We start from the raw sequence: 24,972 nt of genomic DNA, 5'->3' as shown, positions 1-24,972 counted from the left end.
TTATTATCCTGCCCAAATGCCTGTATATGTTAGAACACGCTTCTGGGCCAGTTCCTAAATATTTCTTTGACTCCCTTCACTCCCTCCTGTCCCCTTTTATTTGGGGCCCTAATAGACACAAAATCCGACTTTCTACTTTGCAGCGCCCTAAATTGGCGGCGGGTATGTCGCTGCCCAATTTTTACCTCTACTATTTGGCGGGCCAGTTGCGTTATCTCAGGCAGTGGGTAGGAGAGGATGTTGGAACGGGTCCGGAGCAATCTTTACTAGTTTTGTCCCATCCTTGACCCCGAGACTCCTATTGGAAAGTCCCACCCTTGGTGGGCGTGCATATCTGCCCCTCCATAAACTAGGGATCAAGGTTTGGCTAGCTGCCATGGTGCTTTACGGTTATACTGGTGTGCCATCGGACCTCCCGATGTGGGACAACCCCTATCTACCGCACGTTACTGATTCTCTGGACCCGTCCTTTTGGAGGGAACTGGGGATTGTTGCTTTGGAACATGTGTACCGTGATAATGTACTGTGCTCCTTTGATCAGTTACAATCCACTTATCCTTTGCCTAGGCACTGTTTTTTCAGGTACCTGCAGTTACGCCATGCACTCAATGCTCAATTCCCTGTGGGTAGTGCCCCAATATCAGCTTTCCCTCTAATAGGTGTGTTGCACTCACAGGGTCCTAGGGGGCTGGTGTCCATCCTGTACACGCACCTTATTCAGGCCAAGATTTCCGGATCCCAGTTGCCGGCGGTCCAGCATTGGGAATCTCACATCCCCAATATGTCCCTTATCTGCTGACCCCTTAATTTGTCTCTTTGGTGTTTTGGACGAGGAAGTGTGGAATCATTATGTCCGCATCTTCTTGAGGGAAACATTATTTATGGCTAGGAAAGCTATTGCACTCAAGTGGATGGACCCCAGCCCTCCTACTTTATCTCAGTGGAGAGCTCTGGTGAATGCTGTGATACCCTTTTCCCATCTGGTATATAAGAATCGGAAATGCCCGGGTAAATTTCTCTCAGTGTGTGCGAGTGGTGCTCCTCCCCATCCACGCAATGCTCATATTCTATGTCTCCTCGTGGGCCTCCATCCCTGGTTCCTGGGGACCGTGTGTGATTGCTCGGTGTGCTTTTCGTCTTCTCTCTTTTCTGTGTCCTGTTGGTTGGTCTTCTATGTTTCCTCCTCATGCATGGGTCTGCTTTATCTCATCTCTCTTCTCCCCCCCCCCTCTCTATTTCTCTCTTTTCATTCTCTTACTTCTCTTCTCTACTACGGTGGTTCATATTTTTGTCCAGGGTATGCTCCATGATGGTGCTCCAGAGATTTGTCTCTTGAGTGTTCCGAGTTTTCCCGGTTCAAGGTTATCTACTTAGTGTTTATTATACTGTATTCTAGGATAATTACCTCTGTCGTTTACATTCTGTCAGATTGTACTATTGTTCAGGTGCCTTTTGCTTACCGTACTGTGTACTAACTTGTTGTTACTTTATTGGGCCTGCGGGCTGAATGCACCTTACTTTTCAATAAAACGTATTTAAAAAAAAATGTAAGAGAAAGGGTACACAGTCTAGTTAGTAGTGACAGCCAGAAAATAAGACTGAACAAGGTGGGAGGCAACAGGGTCACTAATGCAGAAACTAGGGTGGGAGGAAGAATAGAGCCTATGGTACATAGGTATTTCATGAACCTATCCACTGCAACACTATAAATATTTTTACAGTATTATGCTTTGCAAAAATATTTCATTATGGACAATTCAACAGCAAGCAGAATAAGAGTCAATGCAGCAAGATAAATCTGTCATAAATATAATGTTGTCTAACCACTCTCTCCTCTGTCTAATCTTCCACCATATTCACCAATACTTCATAAGTGAAAAAAAAGTAAAAAGAAAGCTGGTGCTTCTGCATTTGTAACTCCTGGCTGAATAATCCGGTGCTATGAATGGATCAAGCATCTTAAGTGCCTGCGTCAGTGGTACTCACTCAGTAAGGGGCGTGGCTAGTTTTTTTGTGCTACAAACACCCTATTTTCAAAGGTTTAGCATAACTTTCTGGTGCACAAAAGTGTTACAGTTAATACCAAGTATACCTGCCATTAAATGATGTGCTATTTGCCCCAAATTTTCACAAGACCAAACACACTTCTAAAAATGAGGCACAGTTAACACTGCAAAAAAAGAAAGAGCCCTAATAAGACAAGTCTTTGAATATTCCCCCCAGTGGGTGAACAAGCAGTGCAAAAAAGAGCAACGAAGGTTTCACACTTCACGTGCTTCTTCCGGCTAGAAGAAGCATGTGAAGTGTGAAACGTTGATTGCTCTTCTCTTTTGCACCGCTTGTTCAATGTGAACTAAATGACTGAACACAGCTTCAAATCTGTGCAGGATACTGTACGTGTGAATACACCCAAAAGCGGTAGTATTATGTACCTGTTCAATACATGACAATATGCTTATTGGTCTTAGGCTGCTTTCACACTATGAGCATTCATCCGTTATTAAACGTCCATTTTCTGTGTAAAAACGGACATATTATAACAGATGAAATAACGGGTGCTAACGGCTGAATAAATATTCATCCGTTAAGACCCGTCATCCCTCATGTATGGCTGAACACTTCTGCCTACAGACTCCCACAGCCGGGACTACTACTACTCCCATCATGGAACAAACTTCTTTCCATGATGGGAGTAGTAATTCCCTGGCTGTGGGAGTCTGCAGATAGCTGGGGAGGCTACATTAGTGTTTGTACTACTACCCCCATCATGGAACAGAGTCTGTTCCATGATGGGGGTTGTAGTGCAGGGGCTGAGGGATTGATCGCACCAGGTTTCACTTCTGAGACCCGATGCGATCCGAAGTTATTAAGCAGGGGAGCGGGCGGCAAGCTGCTTATAGAAATCCTTTTCATTCATATGGCGGCAGGGGTATATGTATATAGAAGCACTGGGGGGGCAGATATATAGCGTTATCTGCCCCCCCCCACAGCGCTTCTATATACACATGCCGCTGCAGCGCTATGTATGAAAAGTATTTCTATCAGCAGCATCGGGTGGCCGATGCTGCTGCTAGAATGCTTTTCACATATAGCTTATTAAGCAGGGGAGCGGGCGGCATGGTCCGCAACCCTGCGATGTATCAGTGTGTTTTAACTTTAATTTTTGAATCCCCCGCGGGGAGCCCTGAATGGCCGGTACTGAGAAGCCAATCAGGGCTCTCAGCGGGAGATTTAAAAATGAACATTGTGAGTAGCAGGGGCCATATCTATATTAAAAGTGCTGTGGGGGCAAGATATATAGCGCTGCAAGGGGGGGGGGGGCAGACACTATGCGCTGCTTATAGAAATCCTTTTCATTCATATGGTGGCAGGGGTATATGTATATAGAAGCACTGGGGGGCAGACATATAGCGTTATCTGCCCGCCCACAGCGCTTCTATATACACATGCCGCTGCAGCGCTATGTATGAAGAGTATTTCTATCAGCAGCATCGGGTGGCCGATGCTGCTGCTAGAATGCTTTTCACATATAGCTTATTAAGCAGGGGAGTGGGCGGCATGGTCTGCAACCCTGCGATGTATCAGTGTGTTTTAACTTTAATTTTTGAATCCCCCGCGGGGAGCCCTGAATGGCCGGTACTGAGAAGCCATTCACGGCTCTCAGCGGGAGATTAGGGGCCATATCTATATTAAAAGCACTGTGGGGGGGGGGGGGGGCAAGATATATAGCGCCAGTGCATTAAATATATATCCCCGCCAGTGCATTAAATATATATCCCCCGCAGCGCATGTATATGTACCCTTGCAGCGATTCTATATACCTATGCCACTGCAGCGCTATATGTGAAAAGCATTCTAGCAGCAGCATCGGCCACCCGATGCTGCTGATAGAAATACTTTTCATACATAGCGCTGCAGCGGCATATGTATATAGAAGCGCTGTGGGGGGGCAGATAACGCTATATGTCTGCCCCCCCAGTGCTTCTATATACATATACCCCTGCTGCCATATGAATGAAAAGGATTTCTATAAGCAGTGCATAGTGTCTGCGCACCCCCCCCCCCCTTGCAGCGCTATATATCTTGCCCCCACAGCCCTTTTATAATAGATATGGCCCCTGCTACTCCCAAAGTTCATTTTTAAATCTCCCGCTGAGAGCCCTGATTGGCTCCTCAGTACTGGCCATTCAGGGCACCCTGCAGGGGATTCAAAAATGAAAGTTAAAACACACTGATACATCGCAGGGTTACGGAGCTTGCCGCCTGCTCCCCTGCTTAATAACTCAGCCCCTGTACTACAACCCCTATCATGGAACAGACTCTGTTCCATGATGGGGGTAGTAGTACAAATACTAATGTAGCCTCCACAGCCAGGGAATTACTACTCCCATCATGGAAAGAAGTCTGTTCCATGATGGGAGTTGTAGTAGTCCCTCAGCACTGCAGGAGTCTGCTGATGTCACCTCTTGTGAGCATGCAAAGAAGTAATAATGGATATTATAAACTGGGTGCAAACGGATGACATAAAGGCTCATCCATCAGCCATAGACTTTAATGTTAAAAATAACGGCCGTTAATTTACCCGTTTCTTGTGACAGAAGAAAAATTAGTGCATGTGCCGTTATTTCTTCCGTCACATCTAATGGCTGTTATTCATGATGGACTATAACGGGTCATAACGGATAATCAAAAAATCCCATAGACTTTAATGGGATTGTTTAACGGCCGTTTACCAGGGCTTTTCTAACGGACGTCTGTAACGGATTAATATTTATAGGGTGAAAGCAGCCCTAGAAGCAGATGATCTGTAGTCTAAGATTTACAAGTACACCCAGAACCTTTTCAGCGAATGACTCTCCAATTTTTTCTCCCCAAGACATATTGGGCATGCAGGTTATTTTTACCCAGGTGCATATCTTCACATTTATCTACATTGAACTTCATTTGCCAAGTGGATGCTAAAACAATTGGTATATCCAAATAGGCTTGTAATTTTTGAACATCTACCACATATTGCACTATACTATATAGTTTAATGTAATCTCTATAGTATTTTTAAATAGGATACATTAGTGCTAGGTGGTATACCAGTTCATACCAAATACCCAAATTTTTGTCCTGCACGATATGAAATTTCCCATACCGCAATACCTCGGGAATGAATGAATTATCAATCCAGCGCTGTCCCCACATCAGGGAACTATGTGACCCGCGAGCGCTGTTCTGCTTCAACCCCCCCCCCCCCGCCCCCCAATTAATTATCAGCCCAGCGCTGCACTGTCCCCATCGGGGAATTAATTACATATCACCTGCAAGTGCTACCTTCCTCATCCTCCTGTTTGTTGCAGGCCGCCATTGCTGGAACTCTGTACTGTACGCTGTATCCCTATGCCCAGGCTGCAAAAGATAAACAAAATAAACTTTAACTCACTTTCCCCCATTGGAGAGCCGTCAGCCTATCACCGGCCGCAGCGATGTTCCACCTCGGCCGGTGATAGGTTGAGACGGCTGCTTACATGACAGTGCGCTCAACCTATCACCGGCCTAGGAGGAACATCGCTGCGGCCGGTGATAGGCTGTCGGCTCTCTGACGTTCCTGTCCGCAGGAAGCAGGTAAGGCCGGTACTAAAGGTGAGTTAAAGTTTATTTTGTTTGTCTTTTGCAGCCCAAGCATAGGGATACAGTGTACAGTACAGAGTTCCAGTGCTTGCGAGTTACATGTGATTAGTTTCCCAATGGGTACAGCGTAGCACTGGGCTGATAATTAATTGGGGGGGGGGGAGCAGAACAGTGCTCGCGGGTCACATGATTTGGGGGGGGGAGAAATACCGTTATATACCGTGGAACCGCCATAAGTTACAAAAATACCGTGATACACATTTTTGGTCATACCGCCCAGCTCTAGGATACATAATAACAGACCAAGCACTAAGCTTTAGGGTACATACTTATTAGCAGGGACCATTCTGAGTTGGAATTATTGACCACAACTGGTCCTTTTTCATTACAAACTATACTTTATAAAAGTATAGGGGGCTGGATTACAGATGCACCAAATATAGTACCAGGCGCACACACTCTATATTGTTAAAGCATGTGCAACAATATGGTATCATTTGTTTCATAGAAACAATACAGAGGACCCCATATATACATGGGGTTGCTCTTCCTGCCTACTCCATTCCTACACAGTGCTGATTGACGGCTGAAGCTCTTTTATTCTGTATACAGCCACAGCTATCAATTAACTGGTTCTCTTACCATATGCATGCATCCACTAGATTTGGTTCTATACACTTAGCCAAGTTGTGTTACTGCATTGATGCTTTGGGCTTGGTTCCGTTACAGATCTATGTGCTGGGCATGGTTCTATTATCTTTATGCTCCAGGCTTGGCTCTGTTATTGTCCTTATGATCAGAGCTTGGTTCTGTTATTGTACCTTTGCTTCGGGCTTAATTCTGTTATTGTAGCTATGCTCTTAGCTTGGGTCTATATGTATGTTCAGGGATGTGGAAATTCTATCGCCCGACGCCCGGGACAAGTAGTTTTGGGCGCCGGGCAGGTGAATTGTTTATAGATTTAGCCCTGTATCGGGCTAGCAGGGACAGACCGACGTCCCCCTTATTTTTCTTTAATGCCGGTGTAAGGCGCAGGAGCGGATGCAAGTCTACACCTCACACCGGCGTTCAGAGTGTATGGAGGGGGCGGCGGCCTCCAGCTGACTGCAGAGCCCCCTTATCTCCTCTCCTGGAGGATGTAGCTCTACACAAGAAGACACAGCAGTGTGAGAGAAAGGACGTAGACAGCTCCGTGCACAGCTCCATCCCCCGCACACAGCTCTATCCCTCCCCCTCCCCTGTCTCCACAGGACCTAATCCACCACGGGGAGGCTGCATGTTTGCACGGGGAAAACAGAGCGGGGGGAGGGGAGAGAGGTGAGAACTTCCGGTGTGAGGGGAGATTTTCAAACCCATGTAACCTCACACCGGCCGGGACTACAGCTCTGATGTCCACTCATGGCGGCTCAGGTGAGGAAGCCGAGAATGCAGGCGGCGGAGGAAGGGTGGTTGTATATGTAGGGTGTGAGTGTATGTGTGATGTGTATGTAATGTATAATGTGTGTATGATGTCTGTGTGTGATGTGTATGTAATGTATAATGTGTGTATGATGTCTGTCTATGTGTGATGTGTATGTAATGTATGATGTGTGTATGATGTCTGTCTATGTGTGATGTGTATGTAATGTATAATGTGTGTATGATGTGTATGTAATGTATACTGTGTGTATGATGTCTGTCTGTGTGATGCGTATGTAATGTATACTGTGTGTATGATGTCTGTCTATGTGTGATGTGTATGTAATGTATGATGTGTGTATGATGTCTATGTGTGATGTGTATGATGTGTATGTAATGTATAATTTGTGTATGATGTCTGTCTAAGTTTGTGTGTATGCATGTGATGTATGATGTGGGGGGGGCATCGGTGGGTGTATGTATGATGTGTGCATATGTATGATGTATATGTATGGTGTGAGTGTGTGTGATGTGTGTATGTAATGTATGATGTGTGTGTGATGTCTGTCTAAGTGTGATGTGTGTATGTATATGATGTGGGGGGGCAGCGGCGGGTGTATGTAGGATGTGTGTATGTATGGTGTGAGTGTATGTGTGATGTGTGTATGTATGTAATGTATGATGTGGGGGGGGGGGGCACTGCCGCCGCCGCCAGTTGTGCCATCTAATTTTATTTTTAGTGGCTTCTGGTCACCCTCAGTAAATTGCACCCCCAGAATCCCACCCCCTTCATACTTGCCCGACGACCAAGAGCCCCACGGATGCACGCAAACACACCCGAACCAAAACTACAACTCCCAGCATGTTAGACAATAACCTAATCTGTAGAAGTGTAACATGCTGGGAGTTGTAGTTTTGGTTCGGGTCAGCTGCAGAGCCATAGGCTGCATCAGGGCATGCTGGGTGTTGTAGTTACTAACTGTAATTCCCAGTATTCCTTGACACAGACTATGGCTCTGCAGCTGACACAAACCAAAACTACAACTCCCAGCATGTTACACAATAACCTTAACTGTACTACTATACAGTGCAACATGCTGCAACACCCACACAACCATAGGCTGTATCAGGGCATGCTGGGAGTTGTAGTTATCTAGTAACTAAATGCAACTTCCAGCATTTTCTGACACAAAATGCACCATATAAACTGGAGAAGCAGAACACCCCCCAGTAACACATAAGTCCCTATGAAGACTGAAAAATTGTGATTAAAATATTTTAAAAAGTGCGTATATATGTGAATAAGCCCCTTTCCTAATAAAAGTTTCCAATTTTCTTTAAATAAAAATAATGTACAAAAATAAACATAAGTGGTATCGCTGCATATGGAAATGTCCAGGCTATTAAAATATAATGTTAATTAAACCGTACGGTGAACGGTGTAAATGTAAAAAAATAGTCCAGAATTGTTCATTTTTGGTCACTTTATATTAGAAATTTTTCATAAGGTGATCAAAAAGTTACATCTAGACTTTTCTGGGCTTGTCTCGGGTGTAAGCGGAGCTACAGCTCTCCCGCTGCTAATAGCCTGGCATACTGCGATCACCTATTAAACCATTAGATCACCGCTGTCAGCAGTGTCTAAAGGATCTTATCTCCATCCCTGGTGGCCTAGTGGGGGGGGGGGGGGGAATCAGACTATTTTGGTTTAAATTATTTAATCTACCAGGACAAGTGGATTTTCTTGAGGGACAAGTAGATTGTGTTCAGCTTTAGTCCCTTGGACAAGTAGTTTTTTTTTAAATTTCCACACCCCTGATGTTGCTTTGGTTTTGTTGCCAGCACAGTGCTTTGTGGTTAACAATGATACTTTGCAGCACTGGGGTCCTGGATATATATTTGATTAAGGCTATTGAGTTGTATGTTCTCCCTAAGCATGCCCTGGCTAATCTAGTTTAACCACACACAATCTAAAAACATACTGATAGATCAATTAAATCCCTCAATAACTGGCCATAGTATACATGTTCCCCAAAAAAGGAAATTAAAACTACGAACCCCATTGGAAGCAGGGACTAATATAAATTTGGACAATCTGTCTGCAGTACTGAAGAATAGGTTGGTGCTCTATAATGAACAGAAAATAAATCAGCAATACCATATATTGGCAGTTACTGCTGCATCTGGTGCCATATTAATGCAGTGACCTTGGTTCTTTGTATTCACTAGGTTTGGTTCTGTTACTGCATCTAGTGCAAAGTACTGCTCCTCCCTTCCTTTAACTACACAATCTAACACACAGCCTGTATTTGTCGCACTTCCGACAGCACTTTCACTAGTGTTTAGCTCACAGTTCACTGTATGTTTCACAGCTCACTTTTATTTTGTATTTTCACTGTTTACATATTCATTTTTATGACTAAACACTCTATATAATTGCTGTGTGTTCTTCAGTATAATGTGAATATGTATAGTTCCACCGCAACCTATGCCTTGATGTCATGGCACCAGATAATTACTTGACCAGTGGTTTAGCATAATTTCTTTTACCTGTTTGTCTTTACTTCTTATTGGCTTGTCTGTATTAAATATGTTGAAAATGTTGGTGATGTCTTCCCTCTGACGAAGCACGAGTGAAGCTGGGTTGAGACGCTGTAACTCCTGATTGGTAATCTCTATTTGTTTGCTGGGTTTGACTTTTATAAATATTATTTACTATTTGTGTGCCTTAGGATCTATTTGATTTGGAATATCACACAAGTAAGGCTGCTTTCACACTATGAGCATTCATCCGTTATTAAATGTCCGTTTTCTGTGTAAAAACAGACGTTTAATAACGGATGAAATAAAGGGTGCTAACGGCTGAATAAATATTCATCCGTTAAGACCCGTTATCCCTCGTGTATGGCCAAACACCTCTGCCTACAGACTCCCACAGCCGGGACTACTACTACTCCCATCATGGAACAGACTTGTTTCCATGATGGGAGTAGAAATTCCCTGGCTGCAGGAGTCTGCAGACAGCTGGGGAGGCTACATTAGTGCTTGTACTACTACCCCCATCATGGAACAGACTCTGTTCAGTGTGTTTTAACTCTCATTTTTGAATCCCCCGCTGGGAGCCCTGAATGGCCGATCAGGGCTCTCAGCGAGAGATTGAAAAATGAACTTTGAGAGTAGCAGGGTCCAAAAGAGCACTGTGGGGGGCAAGATATATAGCGTTGCAGAGGGGGGGGGGGGGGGTAGACATATAGCCTATATATCTAGCCCCCCAGCAGCGCATTAGATATGACCCCCGCCTGCGCATTAAATATATACCCCCCGCCGGCGCATTAAATATATACCCCACGCCGGCGCATTAAATATATACCCACGCAGCGCATGTATGTGTGCCCTCGCAGCTCTTCTATATACATATGCCCCTGCCGCCGTATGAATGAAAAGAATTTCTATTAGCAGCGCATAGAGCCGGCTCCCGGCACTATGTGCTGCTAATAGAAATACCTTTCATTCATATGGCAGCAGAGGTATATGTATGTAGAAGCACTGGGGGGCAGATAACGCTATATGTCTGCCCACACAGCTCTTCTATATACACATGTCCCTGCCGCCGTATGAATGAAAAGTATTTCTATTAGCAGCGCATAGAGCCGGCTCCCGGCACTATGCGCTGCTAATAGAAATACCTTTCATTCATATGGCAGCAGAGGTATATGTCTGTAGAAGCACTGGGGGGGCAGATAACGCTATATGTCTGCCCCCACAGCTCTTCTATATACATATGCCCCTGCTGCCATATGAATGAAAAGTATTTCTATTAGCAGCGCATAGTGCCGGGAGCCGGCTCTATGCGCTGCTAATAGAAATTCTTTTCATTCATACGGCAGCAGGGGCATATGTATATAGAAGAGCTGTGGGGGCAGACATATAGCGTTATCTGCCCCCCCAGTGCTTCTACATACATATACCTCTGCTGCCATATGAATGAAAGGTATTTCTATTAGCAGCGCATAGTGCTGGGAGCCGGTTCTACGCGCTGCTAATAGAAATACTTTTCATTCATATGGCGGTAGGGGCATATGTATATAGAAGAGCTGCGAGGGCACATATACATGCGCTGCGGGGGTATATATTTAATGCGCCGGCGGGGGGTATATATTTAATGCGCCAGCGGGTATATATAATGCGTAGGCGGGGGTCATATCTAATGCGCTGCTGGCGGGCTAGATATATAGGCTATATGTCTGCCCCCCCCCCTGCAGCGCTATATATCTTGCCCCCACAGTGCTCTTTGGCCCCTGCTACTCTCAAAGTAAATTTTTCAATCTCTCGCTGAGAGCCCTGATCGACCATTCAGGGCTCCCCGCGGGGGGGATTCAAAAATGAAAGTTAAAACACACTGATACATCGCAGGGTTGTGGACCAATGCCGCCCGCTCCCCTGCTTAATAACTTTTGATCGCATCTGGTCTCAGAAGTGAAACCCTGTGCGATCAATCCCTCAGCCCCTGTACTACAACCCCCATCATGGAACAGACTCTGTTCCATGATGGGGGTTGTAGTACAAACACTAATCTAGCCTCCCCAGCTGTCTGCAGACTCCCGCAGCTGGGGAATTACTACTCCCATCATGGAAACAAGTCTGTTCCATGATGGGAGTAGTTGTCCTCCCTCAGCACTGCAGGAGTCTGCTGATGTCACCTCTTCTGAGCATGCTCAGAAGTAATAACGGATATAATAAACTGTGTGCCAACGGATGACATAAAGGCTCATCCGTCACCCATAGACTTCAATGTTAAAAATAACGGCCGTTAATTTACCCGTTTCTTGTGACGGAAGAAAAATTTGTGCATGTGCCGTTATTTCTTCCTTCACAACTAACTAACGGCCGTTATTCATGACAGACTATAACGGATATAAACGGTCATAAAGGATTATCAAAAAATCCCATAGACTTTAATGGGATTGTTTAACGGCCGTTTACCAGGGCTTTTCTAACGGACGTTTGTAACGGATGAATTTTTATAGTGTGAAAGCAGCCTAAAAGGTAACAGAGTGCTCACTGATTCTTATGCTGGCAGAACGGACTTCTTACTCTGGAAACCGCATTGGTTTGTGCAGGGAGTTATAGTTGCGGTTCCTGTTCATTCTGCGACCTGAACATTAAAACTAAAACCATACAATTAGAAAGTTACACTGTATTCGTGAAACAGCCTGTGACATGTAGGTCTACCTATTTAGTGTACTGCATGATTTGCTCGTGCGGTCTATACTACATAGGAAAGACAAAACGATTGTTATTTCATTGAATTAGGGAGCACATTGAATCCCTACATACTGGCAAAGTGTCACAGAGATTTATAAATCATATGATTTCATGTCATCTCTACAGTTTGGAGCAATTGAAAGGGTGGAATCTGCCGACAGGGGTAAGGATAGACTTCAAGAATGAATCCAGATGGATCCTAAGACTGGATGCAACAGGACCATTAGTCTTTATGATAAAATCCAGTCCCTCACTTACATGAAAGGTTTTATTCCTAAATAGTTGTTTTTAACTTTTTCTATTTTATTCACAAGCAGCACTCTTCACTTGCATGATGCTACCTGGGAAGAAGTTAATAATGTGGAGTAAACGTGATGACGTCTTTCAGCGGCCTGATTAAGCGCCTAGTGGCGTGATATGGTCTGTGGCCCTGCGTCTGAACTCCCCCCAGTTCCACCTGCCGCCTCCCTGCATAAACCGATGCGGTCTCCGGAGTAAGAAGTCCATTCTGCCAGCATAAGAATCGGTGAGCGCTCCGTTACTTTTTACTTGTTTAATATTCTATTTCATGCCTGTTTACCTATATGTGTAGCACCCCCGGCATGGCGGTGTGTCATATACCTATGTTCTAAAACCTGAATGAAATGTATGTATAGAAATAGCGATAGTGTCGGATTCTTTCTGTTGTTGGTGAGATGTATATCTATTTGATTTGACCTGTTCAACTGGCAAACTTTATTGTTATGTTTATTGAGTCATTTTATAACCAGGTACATTTGCATTTTATTATATTAATGTTCCACAGGACCATACATTTCAGTGTGGTTGTATATTCTCTCTTTCATGTAATCATATAATATGTAGTGATGTACAAACAATTAAAGGAGATCTCTAGCAAAAAATAACTTATCCCCTATCCACAGGATAGTAAGTAAGTAGCTGATTGCGGGGGGGGGGTCCGACCGCTTGGGCCCCCCCCGCAATCACTGGGGTGGGACCCGATGCTCAGTGAGGAGCGTGTGCTGCAGCTGGCACGCACTCCATTCATTCCTATGGGAGCGCCGAAAAGACCCGAGTACAGTTCTCTGCATCATCAGTGCTCTCACAGTAATGAATCGGTAGACAACACACGCTCCTCACTGAGAGCGCTGGGGTCCTGTCCCAGTGATCACGGGGGGCCCCAACGGTCAGACCCCGATTATCTATATATCCCCTATCCTCCTTTGATGTATTTGAGATGTATTTGTTTATTATTATTCAGGCCTGGGCTCTGTTCTTGGTGGACATATTCTTTTATTTCACAGATCGTATTACCAATATCTGATAAACCCATTAAATTGTTGTATTAAAACTGTGATGTACAGCACCCCAGCATCAGTGCATTTTGAGACCATTTGTGCTAAACCTAAACTACATTTAATAAATTGGTGAAAGTAGGATTTTACACATGAAAATAACAAAAAGCTTTACATACCATATGTATTAATTAAAGGGGTATTTCACTCACAGTAAAAAAAATTAAAAGTTAGTTCTGGGACTGGTATATGCCTTTAACTATCTTCTCCTGCCAGAGTTTCATCACCTATATCTCAATAGTAATAGCACATAACTTGACTGTGGTGGCCAATTGCTGACACCTAAAATAAAGTCTTTATGGACTTGTTACATATGATTGGTGGTTTATGTTACGGTCTGTAAGGTAACATTTAGGTAAGTACCAAATGTGGAAAAGTCTTTTTATATGTTTCATATTTACAGCCACCAAATCCCCCTAGGATCAATTTCTAATATAGCAAACTATGCCACATTATCGGCAGTCGCTGACATCTGGCATGTGATAAACTTGTGTTTAGTACATGTGAAAAATGTAATGTAAGTTAACAAAGAGGTAAAAATAAAAACATAATTATATCTATCTTATAAAAATATGTGTTTTTTACCTTGAATTGCAGGACCCCAGGCAAACAAATAATACCAGCTTAGGTGTAAATCCACTATCGTCTCATCTCTGGGAACATATACAGGGCGTTTGAAACGACAAGTTACACGGTTGTTTTCAAATATGCCTTCCTCATCTCTGGCTGGATTCCTCTGGATCTCTTTAGCCCACTGGCCAACATTATAAAAGTGTTGTATGCGGACCCTTCCATTATCATCATGGACACAGGCCATTACATCATCGCCTCCCTACAATAGAAACCTTAAATTATTATATGTATTATTAATGTGCAGAATACATGAAATGAGCAAATAAAGTTAATTCATTACAAAGTTATGAAGCCCAAGGTTTATCAATCCGAGACAAAAACTGGAGTAATTTACCCATAGTAACCAATCACAGCTCAGCTCTCATTTTGTGATTGGTTGCTCGGGCGAAATTACACCAGTTTTTGTTTCAGATTGATAAATCTGGGTTTAAGCCCTTCTACATCACAGAGGTTAGGGGTGTGGAAAATCTTACAGTTCATTACAAATGTAGCAGAAGTGCTATGCTATCAGTGTAGCACAAAATAAAAAGTACATAATGGAGCAGAGACTCCTGTTTTTTGCCAGACCCCTGCTCCTGTATTGGAGTGATTAGCGATGGGTACAATGTATGGGTGTGGCCTAAGGTCTATGGTGTCTGCCAAACATTGCACACACACAGAAGAAAATCCTGCTCCCCTGTTTCTCTATAGTACACCCTAAGAAGTATCAGCAGTTTTGAGGACGTTATTCAGCAGTACTGAGCAATGCAAGATGTGGATCGAGCACTAATATGAGATCTTATACTTTTAAGCTCAGCTCCTGTAGTGTCTCTGTAGCCTCTCTCTGATTCTGGCTTTCTACAGCTACACCCTCCCTCCTCTCTCTCTTCATCCCGCTTTCTTTTCACAGACTTGAATAGGCAGCATTTAATCTAATCCCTCAGTGAGTTTGTGTCCTCTCACAGAACAGACGTGTGCTGTTTTTTAGTGTAAACTACATGAGTAGTTTTCCTTTGAAAACAATGAAACACACCAAAATGAACATGTCTTCTGGTTTATGCTGCCCAAACCACTGGAGCGGGATCCCAGAATACTATGGGGGAGATTTAGCAAAACCTGTTTAAAGGAAAAGTTGCCCAGTTGCCCATAGCAACCAATCAGATTCTTTCATTTTGCAGAGGCCTTTTTAAAAATGAAAGAAGTGAGCTGCATTTTTTCCTCTGGACAGGTTTTGATAAATTTCCTCCTATGTTTTTATTCTGAAACGCGTGGCCATTTCAGAGAAAGCACTGTTTGAAAAGTAAATCACATTAGGCTGCTCCCTGACCTGCCAGCCCTACAGAGAAGAAGTAAAGTTAGAGTGATCTGACTAGATACTATGAGCAACCATGGTAGGTGGTAAATTGCACCCATATTCTGCATTTTGTTATACAGTAGCTTTTTAGCCATATCATGTGATTTAACAATTTACCATCTTTTTATCAGAAGAAAATCCAACAGCTACCCATCCATCAGTGTCAGCACTCAGCTCAAACTCAACATCTGCCCCAATTCGACGATAGCTTAGAAAGTAATCACAGGTCTCCGCAGTACAACCTGGTTTGCCATACCTATGAGTAAAACAATAGTTCGATGATATTTTTTCCAAACAAAGACAAGTTCTATAGATGAAAGGCAGTAAAGCCACATTCAGACGTAGAGGATTTTTCATGAAAACAAATAAACTACAAATACGAGTACAATACATTCATGTTAAGTTTTGAGTATGCAGCATAATATTTCCAAGCTGTTTTCAGGGCATGCTGCAATGCATACCAATTATACTGCAGATCTACCACAAATCTTTGCCACAGCAAAAAGGGGGAAATTGCTTGAACATTCACAAAAAATGTTGCCATTCATTTTCTAATCCTGCTCTAAGAAAGGAAAATAGAGCATGGTTGCATTGTCAACAGGTCACATGCTTCTCAAGAATGCCATTTTGTCTTAGTGAGGCTTAGGGTATGTTCACACTTGGTAAATTTGAAGCAATGTAAAATCCATTACTTATATGTAAAAGGTTTTTTTTTCTGCAATTTCTACAAACCCCATTCAGAATAATATAACCGTCACAGATATTTCTGCAACAAATAGTTAATGTTGGAACTCAGGCTTTATTACCAATACTGTCAGTTATGCCACCGTCACTGGAGATAGAATTTTGTATTTGGGAGGGTCATTTTGGACGTATTTTGTAATTTCTATGTAAATGGAAGGGTATATATACCACAATGTCACAATTGTAATATATTACATACTAGGTTCTGGCATTTTTACAGCCCAGTCAAATGTATGTTTAAGTGCTGTTTAAATGCTAGATAGCCATGTTAGACTGGGTTCACATATGTCAGTTGTCCGGCACAGTTTCTAGACAGATGCTAGAACAGATGCTAGAACTGATCCCATTCATTTCAATAGGACAGTTCTCAATCATCCAGCATCTCAATTTTGACGCTGGATGGTTCAACACGTCGGAGGGCACTGGACAGGGGAACGCAGTTTGCAAGGTTCCCCTGTCCGCCTTGCAGAAACAATGGACGCCGGATGCCATATAACTCATGCACGTTGTCATCAGTTATAGCATCAGTTGCGTCCAGATCTAGGCTGAGTTCACCTATGCCGGATGCCGAACATAGGTGAACCCAGCCTTAGATGGTTGGCTATAAAAGAACGGAAAACAAAAACATAAATATGGCAAGTTATGTAATGCAACATTCATGCAATGTCTTCAGTATTTCACAGTCTAATGTGAAACAAACCATTGATTTATACTCTGCGCATGAATAGTGTCAAAGTGTACATCATAATACATACTTACCTAAAGCATCCTTTAGTTTTTCCACAATCATCTACACGTATCCTTGCAAAAGGATCAACTGGAGGAGCTGTGGGAAATGGGTACCCTGAAAAATATAAGCAATGGCGCATTTATAGCATCAATAATAAAGTGCTACTGATTGTTCCGTATGATGGGTCACTTTCCATCCAAATACAATTCTATACATATTTTTAGATAACCAGATGAAATGTTATTATTCCACCTGTGATGCATTATGTATATGTAAATAATAAAGAAAATAATGCAATGAACAACAAGATATTAACAAAGGTTAAGGCTCAATACATCATCTAAATTCCATTTATGCTGAAATATATACATATGACATAAATTTCTAGGCCTGAGAGTCACCTCTGTTAGACATTGTTCATGCACTTTTGCGGCCTCTAAAAACATTGCAAATTTTTTGTGCTTCGTGCATTTTCTATGGAGAGAGTAATTCATTATGCCTTTATGCCATAAACAGTTTTGCAAATTCTTGCCCAATGCTCAGCTGCCCAAATGTTTGTGACCTTTACGCAGGTTTACGTTGCGCTATCCACTACTGAAAAAGTGGGCAGAGCGTGACCAAGGCAGCTCTCAGACTATCTATAATTTACAGTGACGGAAAACTGGCTTAAATCATAGCAGAAATCTACACCAACTCAGAGCTTTCGTAGATTTCACTTTGTGACACTTGGCCTATGCTGCATAACGGCAGATCTATTAAGAAACCGGCGCCTCCTAATAAATCTGCCAAAGTGAACAGCGGAGAGAGTTTACTTAACTTACTCTCCCCCAATGTGTTTTCCCAGATGCATTTTTGGTCTTTTTTTCTCTCCAGTTAAACAATTAGTTGATTTTTCGTTGAACATTATTTGCTAAAAAGCAAAAAAATACTCACTCCCCCACCCCCCAAAAAAAGCCCACACACATATACAAATGCTTTTTTAACACAGAAAACAAAACAAATGGAGGCAACACAAGAGAAAACACAACAAGCTGCCTAAAAAACATAAAGTAGGGAACAAATGCCATAAAAAAATGAGGTGAAAAAAATCCCAGAAATTATTTTTCACCATTCTGCTCATTGCAAATCATGGCATATGTAACGTCTTCCCATGAACTGCAACCATATAGTAACAGATATTTCCTGACCTTCTTCGGATAGATATCTCAAGTCATAGAACTCAGATGCAAATGTGCCATAAGTGTCCTGGTGTTTCTCATCCAAAGCTGCGTCTCCCTGGTCGGTGCGGCTTCCCCTTGCTGCACTCTCATCTGCAGGGCTGGCTCCAATTGATGATACGAAGAATAACCAAGTCGCCAAACGTAGACACTGCAGAATCATGGCACTTCAAGGAAGAAAGAGAAATAAGGTCATCTCTACAACAGACTCAACACAACATCTGGCACTTCAAGGAAGAAAGAGAAATAAGGTCATCTCTACAACAGACTCAACACAACATCTACAGAATTATCTTCACCCACAGAGAAAATTCAACACAATGGCGCCACATTAGATGAAAGTCTGTCAAAACTGCAAATGTCCAGTTGATCAGCCGACAACCTTATGTGTATGGAGGCAGGCTAACTATATATACCTATGCAAAGATTAGGGGAAAGAATGGTTGGACATGTAGGATTATAAGTCAATCCTTTGTTCCTATCAGAAATAAGCCTGTGACAGAGGTGTCTGGCAGCAGTTTATTCCCCTATCCCTGCTGAAATAAGCATGCAGTTAGCACCTCATAAATATGGCTACCTTAAAAGGGTACTCCGCTGCTCAGCGTTCAGAACAAAATCTTCTGAACGTTTAGAGCTGGCGCCAGGGGCTTGTGACATCACAGCCCCGCCCCCTCGTGACGTCACACCCTGCCCCCTCAATGCAAGTCTAAGGGAGGGGGAGTGACAACTCCCATAGACTTGCAATGAGGGGGCGAGGCGTGATGTCACAAGCCCCCGGGGCCGGCTCTAATGTTCCGAACGCTGAGCTGCGGAGTACCCCTTTAAGAAACAAAGATTACATTGACATTTGTTCCCTGTGATATTTTGTTGCACAACACAAGAACCCCTAAATGTAACAGTCTTTAGCTTAGATGACTATAAGCTGCATGTACTGTTGTGTGGGGAAAGACTGAAAATGTGTAAAAAAATCTATTTTAATGTAAAATAAAAAGATAAACTTGATCATAGATTTTGAGAATTTGGATGGATGGAGAACAGAAACAGCTAAGCAAAAGCATTGAATAGCTGGCACGACATAAAAGTATCATTAAACAATACTCCCTAAGGCTATGTTCACATGGTGGAATGTCTGCACGGAAAATTGCTGTGCGGACATTCCACCAACAGCGGACCGCACGGAAATGTGCTCTCTCAGAGACGGCAATACATTTCATTGCGGACTCCGCAGAAAACGACTATTCTTTCTGCAGACTCCAGAGTCGGGATTTCGGTAACAGAAAAATCTACAGCGGAAATTTCACTGTGTGCACAGAGCAGCAGAATCCCGCTGAAATCTATGGGACTCTACTGCAGCTAAATGTCCTGCGGAATTCTTCAGCGGTATTCCTCATGGAAATTCCATTGTGTGAACATAGCCTAAGGGTCTATTTACATGTACAGGATTTGAAGCTGCAGATTTTATGATGCAGATTTCAGTGTAAACTAAATGACTGAACACAGCTTCAAGCCTGCAGCTTTAAATCTTGCGTATCAAATATGTGCAGGATACTTTTTGCATGAATAGACCCTATGGGTACATTCACACATACCGTACCTGCTGCAGATTTTGTGCTGTGTTCAACTATTTATTCATACTGCATTAACAGCAGCAAATCCGCAGCAGCAGATACAGTATGTGTGAATGTACTGTGAGAATTCTAAGGTTTACTCCGGCGCTTAGACATCTTATCCCCTATCCAAAGGATAGGGGATAAGATGCCTGATTGCGGGGGTCCCGCTGCTGGGGACCCCTGTGATCTTGCACGCAGCGCACCAGTTAAAATCAGTCCCCGGAGCATGTTCGCTCCGGGTCTGATTACCGGCGACCACGGGGCAGGCGGCGTGTGACGTCACGCCTCCGCCCCCGTGTGACGTCACGCTCCGTCCCTCAATGCAAGCCTATGGGAGGGGGCGAGACAGATGTTCCGCCCCCTCCCATAGGCTTGCATTGAGGGGCAGAGCGTGACGTCAAACTAAATGACTGAAACTGTGTTCAGTCATTTAGTTTACACTGAAATCCGCCTCATAAAATCTGCAGCTTCAAATCCTGTACATGTGGGGATAAGATGTCTAAGTGCCGGAGTACCCCTTTAATGTTAAAAATGGAAAAAAAAAATCTTCACACGGTACATTAAATCTAGTTAAGACCCCCATACACATTAGAGAAAAGTCATCTAAACCAACCGATGTCAATGGGACCAGCTGACTGACTAAGGTGTATGGCAGCATCTCCCCCAATGGGTAATTAGAAGGATCTAGCATGTTGGATTTCAATTACCCCATCCTTTAGTTTTCTGGCATATAAACCACCATCAAGGGGGTCTGGCAGCAGATTCCCTCCCCTCTCCATTTAGAGCACAAGAAAATGTTTTGAAGGTGTATACCAGGTCTAATGTGCTTTGTCCAAAAAAACGGAGATTTTTACAGTGTAGATGGGATAACATATGTCAGTACCAATCTGATGTGGTCCTGGTACACCTGGTACAAGTACAGTACTGACATATGTAACTATTATTTACCTGTAAGAAGATCCTCATTGTTATATGGGCACTCCTTGTGAGAATTTTTTTGCACTTATAGAAGGAGATTTATAAAGGGATTTAGAGGAGGTTTTTTTTGCTTACAAAAGTCGCACGTGCGCTTAAGCAACTTTTTGTGTGATTTTTGTGGGTATGCATAAAATACCAGTCTGTCCTACCTAAGCAATTTTCAGTTTTTACTTTGCAGTGGTCGGGAATTTATGAAGCGCAATGTCGCACGTAGAAAAAAAAAGTCACAAACTCCCTTCAAAAAGTCGCAAGTGTAAGTCTGGTCAGACCTGGCTTACAAACTGCATTGCATTTTTAAAAAGTTCCGCAAAAAGTCACAGCTCAGCTCCCCGGCACCCGCTCTCATCTACCACCCGTCCGCAAGCTGATGAAACTACAACTCCCAACATGTCCTCACTGAAAGGGCATGCTGGGAGTTGTAGTCCTGCAGAAGCTAGCGGGTGGGTGGTAGATAGGCAGGTGGCCGGGAGCGGAGCATTACAAAAAGTTGCATGAAAAGTCGCAAGTGTCCCTGCTGCACAACTACACTGTAAGGGCATGCTGTGAGTTGTAGTAATGCGGCGGGTGGGTGACAAGCACATCTCTCACCTGCCTGTGTAACAAGACTACAACTCCCAGCATGACCTTACTGTAAAGGCATGCTGGGAGTTGTAGTTATGCAGCGGGGCAGGTGACAAGCTTGTCACCCGTCCGCACATCTCCCGCCCACCCGCACGACTACAACTCCCAGCATGTCCTTACTGCAAGGGCATGCTGGGAGTTGTAGTCATGCGGCGCGCGCAGTAGGAGATGTGCAAGCGGGTGACAAGCTTACCTGACTTGCTTGTCACCCGCCTGCACATCTCCCACGAGGCCGCTGTTGCATGACTACAACTCCCAGCTTGTCCTTGACAATAAATGCACTAACCTATTTTCTGTTTTTTTTTTCATTTCAGATCCGTATATCCTGTGGACTACTTCGGACTACGATGACCAGCATTTCTTTTTTGTTTAATGTTAATAAAATGTTTAATGAGGGCCTGTGGGGGAGTGTTTTAAATGTGTTGTTTTTTTTCTTTTCTAATTTACTTTACAGGCTTAGTAGTGGAAGCCATCTAATAGACGGAATCCATTACTAAGCCGGGGCTTAGCGTTAGCACCAAAAACAGCTAGCGATAACCCCCAATTATTACCCCGGTACCCACCGCCACAGGGGTGCTAAAAGGAGCCAGTACCAACAGGCCCGGAGCATTAAAAATGGCGTTCCTAGGCCTAGGTGGTAACAGGCTGGCGTTATTTAGGATAGAGAGGGCCAGTACCAATGGTCCTCGCCCACCTTGGTAATGTCAGGCTGTTGCTGCTTGGTTTATATCTGGCTGAGAATAAAAATAGGGGAAACCTATGCGCTTTTTTTTATATATATTTAATTATTTATGAAAAAAAGAGTGGGGTCCCCCATATTTTCATTCTCAGCCAAATACCAACCAAGCAGCAACAGCCTGACATTACCAGGGAGGGCGAGGACCATTGTTACTGTCCCTCCCCAGCCTAAATAATGCCAGCTTGTTACCGCCTAGGCCCAGGAGCACCATTTTTGATGCTCCGGGCCTGTTGGTACCGCCCCCCCCCCCCGGCATCCCTGTGGCGGTGGGTACCGGGGTAATAATTGGGGGTTAGAGCTAGCTGTTTTGGGGGCTAACACTAAGCCCCGGATTAGTAATGGATTCCGTCTATAAGACAGCTTCCACTACTAAGCCTGTAAAGTAAATAAAAAAAATAAAAAACAACACGTTTATAAAACTTTTATTTTAAAAAACACTCCCTCACAATCCCTCGGTAACCATTTTATTAATATTAAACAAAAAAATAAAAAAACGTGAAGTAGTCCACTGGATACACGGAACTGAAATGAGAAGAAAATAAAAGAAAAAAAATGGGTTAGTACATTTAGGGTGAAAAAAGTGGAAAAAAATACAATAAACACACATATATATATCGCACATTTTTTTTTCACAGCTGCGACTTGAGGTGGGGTTACAAATTGGTGTTCCATCGTCATTTATTGTTTTTTGCTTATGTGAGACAAACTTAGTAACCCCCTGTGATAATTTAACCCCTTAACGATGCTGGACCTATATTTACATCCTGCGCCAGCTCCGGCGATTTAACGGGTCGGTCCCGGCGGCTATCAATGGCCGGGGCCCGCGGCTAATATCAGACATCACCGATCGTGGTGATGCCCGCTATTAACCCTTCAGACGCGGCGATCAAAGTTGATTGCCGCATCTAAAGTAAAAAAAAAAAAGCATTCCCCTCCCCAGCCCCCCAGGAACCAATGGTAGGGAGCGAGTGTGTGCGTGTCAGCCACTGGAGCTGTCTTAGTCCAGCACTGGAAAGTGCTGCATCATGTAACAAATTCCACGGCAAAACACAAAATATGGCAACACATCGGCAGCTCAGTCGGGCTGATCAGGACCACCGTGGTGAAACCGCGGTGTCCCGATCAGCTGTACAGACAAGAGGAGGGTCCCTACCTGCCTCCTCATTGTCCGATCGTCGAATGACTGCTCCGTGCCTATGGGGGCTATAACACTGCAAAAAGAAAGTGAAAAAAAAAAAAGTTAATAAAGATGATTTAACCCCTTCCCTAAAAAAAAGTTTGAATCACCCCCCTTTTCCCATTAAAAAAAAACTGTGTAAATAAAAAGAAATATAAACATATGTGGTATTTCCACGTGCATAAATGTCCGAAATATAAAAATATATCGTTAATTAAACCGCACAGTCAATGGTGTACACGTAAAAAGTTCCAAAGTCCAAAATAGCATATTTTTGGTCACTTTTTACACCATAAAAAAAAATTATAAAAAGCGATCAAAAAGTCTGATCAAAACAAAAATGGTACAAAAAATGGCCCTCATATATCCCCGTATGCGGGAAAATAAAAAAGTTATAGGGGTCAGAAGAGGACATTTTCAAACATGTAAATTTTCCTGCATGTAGTTATGATTTTTTCCAGAAGTACGACAAAATCAAACCTATATAAGTAGGGTATCATTTTAATCATATAGACCTACAGAATAAAGAGAAAGTGTCATTTTACTGAAAAATGCACAGCGTAAAAACGGAAGTCCTCACAAGTTACAAAATGGTGGTTTTTTTTTTCAATTTTGCCGCACAATGATTTTTTTGTTTTGCCGTAGATTTGTGGGTAAAATGACTGATATCATTACAAAGTAGAATTGGTGGCGCAATAAAAAAAAAAAAAAACTCTGTAGGTGAAAAATTGAAAGGGTTATGATTTTTAAAAGGTGAGGAGGAAAACCCCGGGTCCTTAAGGGGGTAATAAATATGTCCCACATAAGCAAAACCAAAGCAAAAAAACATGCCTACAAGCAACAATGATAAATATCCTTCAACTGATCAAATACAGCAGGGACTGAAGACATATGGGAAGCTGTAGTCAGGATATGAACATTTATGACCTCTGGTATCATCATCATCATCATGCCACCTCTGCCCTGGTGATCACATGCCAATAACAATAACCCAATCCTGTCTCCAACATCTCACAGGAGAACACAGAACAACTGGAAGACCACCTGGAAATAGCCCCAGGCCTAATCCTCCTGCGCTTCCTTCCTGAGGGATGAAATGTGCTGTACCGCTGCCTATAGGAGCCCTGTATGAGAGGCATGATAGAGACAGCACCCGGCCACCGGCATGTATCACCAGTATCACCAGCTGGAGGGCTGCAGGGAGGAGAGCCGTGGTGCTGAAACAGCTCCTCCCCGGCCGGCCGGACTGTACCTTTCCCGCAGCTGGCCTCACTCCGTCCCCGCTGTGCTGGGCATCCAGCCGCCGCTTATATGGGCACCGGGCACCTTCCTACACGACCGTACGCCGGATTTCTCCGCCAGGAAGGCCCGCTGATTGCATCACGGTCATGTGACCGGATCGATGTGGGGGTCTCCGGGAGAGAGGCAGGATGCTGTGTGAGGGTCCAGGCGCGTGCATAAGGATGGCGTGTACATATAATTGTGTGTACAGACAGCACACGTCCGGTATTATAGCAGACACCTCTCTATACAATTCTATGGCACACCCAAAA

The 24,972-nt window shown here is 43.5% G+C and overlaps 1 protein-coding gene and 1 long non-coding RNA gene across 3 annotated transcripts in view; one reads left to right on the top strand and one right to left on the bottom strand.

The window, feature by feature from the left end:
* LOC130273648 (uncharacterized) overlaps window positions 1–15,698 on the top strand; it is a 56,368-nt gene extending 40,670 nt beyond the window's left edge. Inside the window, exons 2-3 of the long non-coding RNA XR_008844072.1 lie at window positions 12,600–12,808; window positions 14,235–15,698. This is a non-coding gene — a long non-coding RNA (uncharacterized LOC130273648). The remainder of the gene's footprint in view (window positions 1–12,599; window positions 12,809–14,234) is intronic.
* FRRS1L (ferric chelate reductase 1 like) overlaps window positions 1–24,905 on the bottom strand; it is a 37,657-nt gene extending 12,752 nt beyond the window's left edge. Inside the window, exons 1-5 of one of the 2 annotated variants that reach the window (XM_056520803.1) lie at window positions 24,672–24,905; window positions 18,265–18,461; window positions 17,107–17,191; window positions 15,721–15,859; window positions 14,223–14,469 (exon numbers count right to left, since the gene is read on the bottom strand). In XM_056520803.1, the coding sequence (XP_056376778.1) occupies window positions 14,223–14,469; window positions 15,721–15,859; window positions 17,107–17,191; window positions 18,265–18,457 (664 nt within the window). In that variant the 5' untranslated portion in view covers window positions 18,458–18,461; window positions 24,672–24,905. Of the gene's footprint in view, window positions 1–14,222; window positions 14,470–15,720; window positions 15,860–17,106; window positions 17,192–18,264; window positions 18,462–24,463; window positions 24,596–24,671 lie in introns of those variants that run through there. The other variant, XM_056520802.1, reaches the window with a different exon arrangement.
* Between the last annotated feature and the right edge of the window lie 67 nt (window positions 24,906–24,972).

This window comes from Hyla sarda, chromosome 5, assembly GCF_029499605.1.
Source record: "Hyla sarda isolate aHylSar1 chromosome 5, aHylSar1.hap1, whole genome shotgun sequence".
In the NCBI taxonomy this organism is placed as follows: Eukaryota; Metazoa; Chordata; class Amphibia; order Anura; family Hylidae; genus Hyla; species Hyla sarda.
This window is presented reverse-complemented; position numbering and strand designations above follow the sequence as displayed.